The sequence below is a fragment of the Protomyctophum bolini genome (assembly GCF_963924005.1).
Source record: "Protomyctophum bolini genome assembly, chromosome: 8".
Lineage (NCBI taxonomy): Eukaryota > Metazoa > Chordata > Actinopteri > Myctophiformes > Myctophidae > Protomyctophum > Protomyctophum bolini.
The window spans coordinates 11,874,741-11,887,050 of record NC_137869.1 but is presented as its reverse complement, the minus strand read 5'-3'; the positions used below and the strand labels follow the sequence as shown (position 1 = coordinate 11,887,050).

The following is a 12,310-nucleotide window of genomic DNA, read 5'->3' as shown; positions in this document are numbered from 1 at the left end:
AGATCTTTTTATTGTCACAGAAGGTCATTAGGCTGCCAATCGTGGTAATTATGGAAATGATCTCCCCGGCTCTTTGGAATGTTTTCCCGCTTCCATACGGACTTGAGAGCGTTCAATCAGCCTCTCTCGTGGGAAAGTTCAGCCATAACTGCAAGTGTACCAGCAAAATCAAATTAAGCAAAGAGATTTCATTAGTATTTATAGCCTGGAGGCATTTGTAAAAGTACGGAGCAGCGAAGTTATGTGGGACTGTGGCAGAGAGAATTATTGGTTAATGACAAAGGCCATACCTAGAAGACATACACACAGATAATGAAGAGGTGGCATTGATTGCATCTCTAAAAAGAATTCTATGGGGATGTAAAATATTGATGTTCTTTTACATGACTTTGGACTATATGATGGCCATGTATTAAACTGTTTGGGTGTTATTAACTTTATTGCTCATGGATATTTTATCTTGCAGGTACATGTAAGTAAACAAGATAATGTGGGAAATGTGTTATATTAAATCCAATTTGAAGTAAAATAAATATGGCTATATATGTTTTTGTGTCCAGAGTGTAATTATAAGCAATCTTGTGATATGAATGCAGAGAATTATTAAAGGTAATTTGGAGTCAACTATTACTGTTTTTAACAATAGACTTCTTTGTGAGGGATACAATCCCTCAGATCAAGTCAAAGAGCTATCAACATGACATTATAACACCTTATTTGAATCAGTGGCCTATTCTGACCACTTAACCTCATGGTAATTGACAATGTAAAGGTCCATTCCTTAATTTCCAGAGACATCTCATGCACTTTAATTAAGCAGGGGAATCCCTTTGGAATAGCAGTCAAATAAGATGCAAGTGATGCACTATATAGAAATGATGAAATATTGGTTTACAACACATTAAGGTTATAGTTTGTAAACATTGGACATGTAAGCAGTAGGCCCATTGAATATGGACTGTTATTATACTTTTTTAGCCAGGCTAACTGTATGTGTATTGTCACTTGGATATAAATGTAATTATTTGATTGGATCAAAGCCCATCTAGACTCTTTCCAACTTCCAAGTTCAAAGGTGTTCATTATCATCCATAATTTGTATAACTGGGTTCAAGTGGGAAATGGTTGGTTTCAAGTGCAAGAAAGGAACCTGACAGATCATCATATAGGCATGACATGAAGCTGGATGTAATTTAAGGTGATGTTAGATAATATATATGCATCAATGGGCAAGAGGAGATTGGGTTCAGGGGTCATTGCAGTAAGCTACAATACATTCCTTTCATATGATTTACAAGACGTGGCCTAAACTGCATGTTTCACATGCAACATGAACTCAATTGGAACAAAGTCATATTGCATTTTGGATACATAGTAGCCTATATTCGAAGGGGATCTCTCGTTTTGTTTTACAACATCGAAAACTGTCACATGTTTTAATGTTGTGCTTTACAGTCGATTCCCGTAGAGACTACATGTTTAATGGACAGCCTTCTAGGCTAATTTGTAAACCACTGTTAACAACCTATCTCACTGCACTCAAATAACACTTTCCCGTCGTGCTAATGTGCAACTTTCAGCCAAATCTAAATGACAATATCGACTACAAACTGGGTAACATTGCACATACTTAACAAGACACATTGGCATGGTAATCCAGCTCACCATTTAGCTGGAGGTGTCACTTTCCCACCCTTGTATCGCCATCATCCCGCAACCAGTTCTTATAGGTCTCTATGGGACTCTGCACCGATGACCTTCCAGTTCCACTTCCAAGTTCCAAAGGTCTGTGGATTACATGGACGAACGGATTTTGTCCTGAGAGATGCGCTTGCTATAGGCCTAACATAAACTGTCAGTGTGTGAAAACGCTCCGTCTCCATTGAAAACCATTGCAAAAAGACGGGCACATGCGGCAGGCGGCAGGTAGACAGTTAGTTAGACACGCGAGTAAGGTGTGACCGTATAGCGTAATGGAAGAATTTAAAAAAAAAAAAACTTTTTGGATTATGACGCTTTCAGGAGGAGACTGCTGGAAAAAAGAAAGAAAGAAAGAAAGAAAGAAAGAATACCATTAAAATAATAAGAGTTTCAAATCATAGTTAATGGCTTGACATCAAACAGTGTGCAGGTAAATAGATCAATTAGTAGCATTTTATTTTAAAATGCTATAATCAGAGATTTGTTGAATATAACGATTTATTTGAAAAGTGCATGTGCGAGTTTAAAAGACCCTTAATGAAAGCCTATATAGCCTTTCATAGGCATCATTCTGTTATTTAAAAAAATCTGTTTGATTCGTTGATTTAGCTACAAGCAATTTTGGGAACACACCTGACAGTTTCATAATGCATATGGGCTACAGTCTGTAACTAACTTGCCTCTCTCTCGTAACTAATACAACCGCTATCAAGCCCGTGAAAGAAAAAGGGTAGAAAAAAAGAATGTTGCGGACCATCCATTTTTTGTTTCATTGATCAATCAACCTTGCTAAATTGGTTAATTCGCATTATTTTATAGGCATATAGTGCTAACTTGACTATTTCTGTATACTTCATCGCATGAGTATACGTTAAATAGTTTTTATATAATTGTTATTATGTATAATAAATTATAATAATGGTAAAAGTGGGTGTCAGTTGCCTCTCTCAAGGACAAATAGCATATTGCTCCCATACATGCAACACATTTAACTGATTTAAGAATGACTTCCGATTTTGTGCAAAAGCAAAGCACATATAGGCCATGGGGGGCTATATCTCGCAAGGTATTTGCCATTTTTTACTATTTTTAAAAACACTTCAAATAGCCGATCTACAAGCTCACAACGTGTCATTTAGATCGGCTAGTTGAACATTTGAAAATATTTTTAAAATAGTAAAAACAAAAAAATGTATAGGGATAAGGGCAAGATATGGGCCTTCTTTTCCCTTTTTTACAATTTTGAAAAACATTTTTGAATAGTTCATAGCCGATCTATACAAGCTCACAACATGTCGATGTATGACAGCTAGATGGAAAATGTAAAATTATTTTCAAAATAGTAAAAAAGGTATAAAGACATAAGGGTAGGCAGTAACGAAAATAGAGCCACAGTCTCCAAGCCACTACACTGCCATATAATGCCCAAAGAGCTGGACTGGTAGGCCTATTGCTATAAAATGCACTTTCGGCCAACTTGAAGGCTACAACCTTATACTTTATTATATTACTTTCACTGGTTTACAGCACTATCATGCTGTCATTTCCTATTTTGTATGCCTAAGCAATTATGTCGTTATACAGGCGCAGGCGCATCCAATGGAAGAGACAACACGCGCACGCATGCACGCCACACACACACACACACACACACACACACACACACACACACACACACACACACACACACACGCACACATGCATACACACGCACACATGCATACACACACGCGCGCGTCTTTTTGCCCCCTTTTGTGTATTGTTGTGACGGCGAGAGCTTGCTCCTGGAATGATTCTACAAAAGAGACGGTTAAAAATGAGCTACATCATATTGTTTGACAGAAACTCGCAGGTTGATAGAGTGGATTCTTCGAGGGGGTGAAAATGGCGATTTCCAAAAAGAAAAAAACAGCTGGGATCTTCGATGCCTGCCTTCTGGTGGGGTCTATAGCCTTAAGGGGATCACAGTGCTGACCATGAAAAATCCATATAGCATTTCAATATAAAAAAGGGAAAAAAAGAAAGAAAGAAAGAAGAAAAGAAAAAAATGAAGAAAAAGAAAAGAAAAAAAGCATTGTATGAAGAGCAGCCTCTGATGATGGGGGCAAACAGTTTCCAGAGAATGGCTCGTTTTTATTAAATCTGACGTGCGGATCATTCGGCTGCTGATGTAAAATAATTAACATAATAGCCATAATTAAAAGCGCGCTAACAATGCCATTAATTTATCATACCGTTTTACTAGCCGCTGCCCTCAACTGCTCTCTGCACCTAATTACTGAAATGAGTTGCCTTTCAAAAATCTGCTTTTCAAAAAACTGAAAGGTCTCTGCAAAAAAGGAGGGAAAAAGTCTGCTTTTCACGAAAGCAAATTCTTTTGCATTTTGACATCTGATTACCATTGTGCACCTGCCATTCAGTTTGCGCGCGCAACAATCTCTTACACACGCGCGCGCGCGCACGCGCGTGCGTGCACATTACTCCAGAGTAACGAATCGATCAGCATAGGCTAGTTTGAATTTCTACTGAAATACAATATCTAAGAGGGTTCAAGCAGCAATTAATGCGATTAGATGTTTGCGCTTGGGCGCCATGAGCTGTTCTTTCCACATTCCACAAGGTTTATCCACATTTACAAATGGCTTATAATATAAGCCTTATATGCAAAGGCCAACAATTCGATGCGGGGAAAATTTTGCTTTGCTGTCCCGACAGTCTCTGCAAGTCTTTCACGTAATTTGACCATTTCCTTCCGAAGAGGGACCAGAAATTGCTTCAGCTGCAGCTAGATGTGTATTAATATGCGCGCATCATTACGCACAGCGCATCCATCTCTCCCAACCCCTCACGTTTTCCACTTGAAGCTCTTTACCCTTTATACCTTCTCTCGCGTCCTCGCCTCTCTCTCTCTCTCTATATATATATATATAATATATATATATATATATATATATATGAATTGTATCTTTCTGTTTCGTTCACTTTGTTTTGCAAATATAATTAGTATATTCCATATTGGTTTGCTCGTTGGGGAGATATAATCATATTCGTCTCATGACCTTGCTGCTTGGTGACTGCATGTATTCGCTCCGTCAACCTGTGCTGCTGCTGTCGCTATACTGCGTTGTCCTAATGGTTTCATGCTGGAGAGAGTTAGCTTATTATTCTAAAAGGTTTTGTCGGGCTAAGCCGTGCATGTGTGCTTAAACGTACATTTCATTAACAAACTGCGGAGGTATAAAAGCGGATTTATGGGGCTTCAAAAGATCACAGGAAGGACGGGTTTGAAAGCCCTCTTGGTGTGCAGTAGGTTACATCAGCAGTTATACGCCGTCTTTCACACAACACCGCGACTCTCCGAAGGACGCTCGTTGCACCTGTCTTCATGGAGACTGCCATTGCCTTTCACAGCATTTGACGTGTGGACAGCAAGAGCTAAAAACAGAGCAAAATTATTCCGTTATAGTACGCATTAATAGATCACGACATCGACATTTAAAATACACATGCACTGTTTGAAAAGGAAGATAACTTGGATATAAGTGTCATTTGATATAGACTCCCCCGACTCCCGTGCCCTCTGATTTCATCTGCTGTAGTCTAGTCCATATTGACAGACAGTCACAGACTACAGATCAGTGAGATCACACAGGTCATCGAGTGCTCGCCTGAGCAAAAGATTAGCACAACGCACGTCTAATCGGAAACCTTGTTTCCCACCGTCCACTAGACACAAGACACACCGTTATTAATGATACCACTAGATTAATCAGACTTTTATCACAGAAAAACGGAGCAGATATTATATATCAAAGGTGCATGGCTATATAAGAGCCAGGCCAGAGGCAGTTAAATGATAAAACATATCCCAAAACCTCTGGGTGTCTCGTTTAAATATATAGATATTTTCTAAAGTCGAAATATATGAATGTGTATATGCAGCCAGTAGCAAAATTAGCAATTTACTAAAACAAACAATAATGGGCCTGATAATAACCAAATGGTATAGCTCATTTAACCATGTGTACAACATATTATATAATAATGAGCGAAATGACACAAAACATTACAATACACCTTTTTTTTTTACAGAAAATAAAGCCTATTCACCTGAAATAATTGCTGATGGTTTTCATCATTTCCCGATCAAATCAACTTGGGGGGGGGAAGGGGGAAAAATTGGCACATGGTATAGCATAAAAAAGTACTTTTTAATTGCCTTTACGCTTAGGACACATTAATATTGGGCTGTAGAATGTTATACAAAACATGAATGAGTGCTATTGTTTTTCCACGACGCGCGCAACACACGGTCATTAGATTCGACATCCTTTTCTTGAGAACTGCCCACACGTCTCACCTTCATGCTTGTAAATGAATGGTCTCTTTGCATTCACCCGCTGCCGCATTTCCTACTTTTTCAAATGCTAATTCATGCAATGATTGGGGTCGTTAACACCTCTTCCAAACTCTATAAGCAAAGCAATTATTCCTTTATTGTTGTTGCTGCTCAATATTCCTATCACTTTCGGCTAATCCTGCAGGATTAAGGCTCAATTCATCATGGAAGTCGCAACTTCAATTTCCACAAGAGCATAGACTGGAGGTATATAGGACTGCAACGCGCCAGGAAAACAAACATAAAAACGAATAATCCCCAAGCGCGCGCGTCTCCGAATTACGGATGCTGTAACATGCATACCTATTTAAAAAAAAAAGAAAACTAATAAAAAATCCCCTATACCCACACATGCAAAATGTAAAGGCATCAAATAAATAACGAAAAATAAATGCAATTAACTTAGCTGTTGTCGTTGTCATTCAGCGGCTTTCAACACAGTTTGCATAAGCAAAGTTAAGATTTGGATTTTTACGCAGCGGAGTTAATGCGCATCAGATCTTTCAATCATGTATCTCCCCCTCCTCCTCCTCCTCCTCCTCCCTGTGCCACCGTTAAATGGTCTATGACGGACGAACACAGGCACAAAGCAGCGGAAAGCAGCATTGCTGTTGTCCCTTTGTTGACAAATCCATGAAACAACTTCAGTTTGCATGGTTTAACAGCGAGAGGGGGCGTGTGACGTCACTCTCCACGTGATGCGCACTGATAGTATATCTTAAAGTGGGTAAAGTAATGTATCAGACGGTCCTTTAAAAAGCCGGGGTCCTTTACAAGCATGTGTCATCTCGACTTCGCGCTCAGAAATCACTCGTAGGAAATATACAGACTGAAAGGAACGGCAGAAACGCGAAGCCACGGCAGGCAGCAGGACGCAAACTCTACAAAACTCCGAGACAAGTCCACCCCACAGGCCCACACCAGCGACACGGTGGGGCGTTATCTTCATAGTGTAAGTTTCCCCGGCTGGCTGCCTGGCTGGCACACTGCGCCGGGCGCTCCGAACTGCATTTAGATTTTGGGCGACATCCGATCTCCAAACGGGCGAATTACACAGAGCCAGCTAGTGTGTGTGTGTCACTGTGTGTGTGTGTCACTGTGTGTGTGTGTGTGTGTGTGCACTGCCACTCACTCACTCACCCAGTCGGTAGCTTGTTTACGCTCCGGTAAAAAAGTGTAAACTGTGAGATGACCCTGTCTGGAGGCAGCGACAGAGCCAGCGACATGTCCGGCCAAACCGTCCTCACAGCCGAGGACGTGGATATCGACGTGGTGGGAGAGGGCGACGACGAGGGAATGGAGAGGGACAGCGACTGCGACAGCCCGGGAGGAGGAGGCATCATACACGACCTCCGAGGAGACGAGGAGGAGGTGGAAGAGGAGATTGAAGTGGCGAAGGAGATGCGGTCCGGCGGGGGGAGCCCGTGCTGCGAGAGCTCTGGTGAGGGAGAGACGGGGACCGTGAAGGGAGACGACCAGAGCGCAGCCTCGGGAGGCTCCATCCAGAAGCCAAAGAACAGCCTGGTAAAGCCGCCTTATTCCTATATCGCTCTCATCACCATGTCCATCCTCCAGAGTCCGCAGAAAAAGCTCACCCTCAGTGGGATCTGTGAGTTCATCAGTAGCCGCTTCCCATACTACAGGGAGAAGTTTCCTGCGTGGCAAAACTCTATCCGTCACAATTTGTCTCTCAATGACTGCTTCGTGAAAATCCCCCGGGAGCCGGGTAACCCCGGCAAGGGCAACTACTGGACATTGGACCCACAGTCGGAAGATATGTTCGACAACGGAAGTTTTCTTAGGAGGAGGAAACGGTTCAAGAGGCACCAGCCAGACATTCTCAGGGAGCAGACAGCACTCATGATGCAAAGTTTTGGGGCGTACAGCATCGGGAATCCCTACGGGCGACACTACGGAATCCACCCAGCTGCCTATTCCCATCACCCCGCTTTGCAGTATCCTTACATGCCCCCCGTGGGTCCCATGCTCCCGCCGGCTGTCCCCCTCTTACCCTCCACGGAGTTGAACAGAAAGGCTTTCAACACGCAGCTCAGCCCGAGTCTGCAGCTTCAGCTCAACAGCCTCAGCGCGGCGTCGATGATCAAGTCCGAGCCCTCAAGTCGACCATCGTTTAGTATAGAGAACATCATTGGAGTTTCCAGCTCCAGTGCTGCTCAGACTTTTCTGCGGCCCCCGGTGACTGTTCAGTCGGCTTTACTGAGCGCCCAATCCCTCTCTCTAAGGACATCGATGGCGCCGATTCTCAGCATGCCGTCAAATCTTATTTCCGGACAGTTTTTACCGTCAGCAGCAGCACTATCCAAATGGCCTTCTCAGTAGGCTAACTTAAGACAATAAACTCTTATTTTTGTATAGAGACATTATTATTGGGAAGATGAACAGCACGAATAATAGGCAGCACTGGACTATGTAGCCATGTAAAGACTTAAAAAAAGAGAGAGAACCCCGAAAAGGAAAGCTTTCTGTACAGGTAATATTTGTAAATATTTGTAAAGGAAAAATAATTTTACTTGTTTGACATTTACCAGTTTCTTTCGTTTCCTTGTTGTTTGAAATGTAATATCTGTTAGAGGGGCTTTTCGTGACCATCGGCCTATTTTAAACTTTCTTTTTGTATTGGAAGCTCATTTCAAATGGACTAATAATCGGCACAATGTTTGCTTCCTTTTCATACACAAAAAGCTCCGATGAAATAGCCTGTTTATAAAAAAATCAAATATATGTAATTATATGTATAGCTACTGTGTTGTAAACTGGATTCATTTGTAAATAAATCTAAGAAAGGATTAACATCTATCTTTTTCTCATGAAGTTTCTTAAATTATTACTAGATTTAGCCAAATTCATGAGAATGATTAAAACTGTAACTACATTTACATTTACTCTAATAAATACGAGGAACGCGAGGGAAATTGACATTTATTTATACGAATATTTTATTTATGATGTAGACATAAATACTGTAACGTTATATATTTTGTAGGCCTACTTGTCATTACAAAATATCAAAACAATGAATACAACAATGTTTGCTTTAAATTATTTCTGTAGGCTAATAACCTTTAATATTTTTTGTTACGAATAAATACATAAATTCACATTCTCACATGCAATAATCACAAATGATAAACTCAACCACAGTGTGTGAATTCGATTCAAATGCTAAATGCTAATGGTTCACGTATTTGTGTTATAGGTATATATATGACTATATTTAGAAATTAGAGCGAATAATCACAGTGCAACAACAATATTAGGCTGTTTACATTTCATCCAACGAGGACAAGGACGGCGCAGGGCAGAGGGGAGAGGGTCATTCTCTACAAGGAAAGACAACCCAGATAGTCTAACAAGAACCTGCTACTATAAAAGTAACACTTAGTTTCGCAGTTGTGTCTGGCTAATCACTTTTACATAAACAGCAAATGGTGATCGGGCGGGCGGGCAGGCGGGTGCACAGCACACACACAGCGAAAAGGGGGTTAGGGGGGCTGCTATATTTATCTGATACCCATGGGAAAAGAGAAAGGGTCTCTCTCTTTTCACTTTCAGACACCGAAGGAGGTGCTGAAGCAGCAGTTGTCACGCGGGTGGCCATTCCGCGACACTAGACTCCTTATTATATTGTAATTATTATTATTATGAATGAGACCATTTTACGAACATTATATAACCACCACACTGCAGATGTTCGTAATCTTTTGGAAGATTTTTATATTTCCCCTATTTCTCACTTTTTAATTGTAAGATGGGTATACGGCCTGAAAAATGCATCGGTAGACCAAGATTATTTGAATAGACAATTTATTTTTTAGGCCTAGCATGATAGATTATTTGTATGATCATGCCTACAACAATAACAATGTTCATATAGTGACTTGAAAAGAAAGACAACATAATGTATTGTGAATACTAGAGTTCGTGATTTTCTAATTATTTCGCCCCATAAACTAATTTGCTCGACAATTTTGAAGACTGACACACAAAACCATATAGAGCCAATAAGGAACGAGCCGCTAGAGGGCGTTTATTGACACCTTGATCTTTATTACAGCAGGGCAAAGAAATACTTCACACTGGAAAACATCACACAACACGTCGTTTAAGGAGCATCGCTTATCGAATGGTGCTGCATCTATTAAAACAAATAAGCAGCTAGCAGTTACATAAGTATATAGACATATAATTTATATTGGCACATGGTCACTGTGAAATTGCTGAGATTCATCGGCTTTTAATGGTGGACCTATTTCGGTAGTGACGGGTGGGAAAGACTTGACTCTAACAAGTGCAAGGTTACAATGGACGATCCCTGCTTAATATACACACTTGATGTCAAATGGACAAAAAAAACGCTCCATGTGTACCGCCATATACATTGTTGAGCTATGGCTTCTCACCCTTTTATTGAAATACAATTTACTATAGCCTAAGTTCTGAGTTCAGTTTCACGGGACTCGGGACGAAGCATGCCCACGTGCAATTATTATTATTAATAATAATAATAATAATAATAATAATAATAATAATAATGATCCTCACAAATAACGAATATGGGAAATTCGGGGGATTTAAGCAATTATATGTTATAGGCTACTTCATCAGTATAGTCTATCCATGCACTGCAGTATAGCCCGCATGTGTTTTGTACAGGCGTTGTGTGGTTTGTGTGAATTTCTTTAGGCCTATATAAACCATTGCGCTCAACTATTATGCACGCGGACAGAGAGCACATGGCGCGTGCAAGATAATGATCTATATCCGCACCTGCAAATTTGCACATGCAGGTGGGGAGAAGCCTCCAAATGACCGCACATTTTGTATGCTATAGGATATATTGGTTTTAAATGACAGCTTTTGCATGCAGCAATGCTAAAACAGCCATTTAAAAATATACCAATTGTGCACAAATAAATTAGCATTTGTGTGTGGGAGAAAAAAAAACCAATATCAATTCATTAACAATTTTACATCTAAATATAATGTGATAATATTTTTTTACAATGTGGTCTATATATCCTCTTTACATTTTCATTTGACTTCTGCATGACAGGTCATCAATTAAGGTTAAGGCACCAAATCCACGCGGCCACAGGGCTGTCAGAGACTGTGCACGTCATCGTTTCATTTGCTATAGATTTGAAAAGAAATCACACCCGTGTGAAGTGAGGGGCCCCCTTATCATCTTACAACATCAATTATACAACATAATGTTTGTTTAAGCAACGGGTGCTAATGTTTGTTTTAGTCCTCAAAACAGTCCTCTTTATTGGCTATGGGGTTTTCTTAAACATGCAAGCATCGTTGAAAGACAAACATTAAAGCTATAGGATTGTTTCCTCAAAAAAAGGAAACAATTGTGTTTAGTTTGCTCCACCTAAATGGGCATAATTAAGTATGCACCCATTGATAATGAAAACTATAGAACCACCACAGACCATTACATCCTGCAGGGCTGCACTTATACTGCATGTATATTTGTACAAAAAAAGGCAATCTCACAACTTCAAACTTCTTCGAATTGTTCATGGAAAATAATGATGAAAGATGGGGAATTCCAACATAAACCTATATGGCTATATTAGCTTGATTTGAATGGCAGGACCAAAGCAGTTGTAAATTCATATTTTGTATATTTCCTCTGTGATTTTTAGAAATTAGATTTAAAAAATAATCTATGTGAGCAAATATTTATTTAACCTGCAGCAAATGTGCCCCTGCCATGTGATACAGCAGGGGAAGGTTATTAATACAGAAACATAATAGGCTATATACACAAACATATTATTAATATGATAACAGAATGGGAATATGAAACCTCCCCTTCAATTGTATATCTGCGCAGCAGCAAGTACAAGGTGGATATATTTACATTGTTGAATTGATTACCGGTATACAATAATCGTATAAGTATCTGTCCAAACCAAAACAGAAGATCAAGACCAATGGAACTCTCCACCCAACCCAACTCATAGGAGTCGGGCTTGAGCATGTAAGTATGCAGCTGTTAAGTTTAAGAATGAATGAACTCCTATTTGACATGGGCACGGCTGCATGGTCTGTCTATTTATTTAATCATCCGTTTTCAAGATCAATTAAATGCGGTTGAAGGAGTATAGCACATGCAGGATATGGATTTGCACATCTTATTTGATACATTTGGTTATTAATGGTACCACAGTGCTATAA

At 40.0% G+C, this 12,310-nt stretch overlaps 1 protein-coding gene across 1 annotated transcript; it reads left to right on the top strand.

Annotated features, from left to right (window-relative positions):
• The first annotated feature begins 6,705 nt into the window (after positions 1 to 6,705).
• Positions 6,706 to 8,917, top strand: foxd3 (forkhead box D3). The gene has a single exon (XM_080771342.1). It carries the CDS (start codon positions 7,289 to 7,291, stop codon positions 8,438 to 8,440), a length of 1,152 nt encoding a protein of 383 aa, XP_080627468.1. The 5' UTR covers positions 6,706 to 7,288; the 3' UTR covers positions 8,441 to 8,917.
• Positions 8,918 to 12,310: the final 3,393 nt, after the last annotated feature.

Excerpts from the sequence above, each read along its gene's own strand:
- foxd3 (XM_080771342.1), top strand. The coding sequence starts at position 7,289 with ATGACCCTGTCTGGAGGCAGCGACAGAGCCAGCGACATGTCCGGCCAA.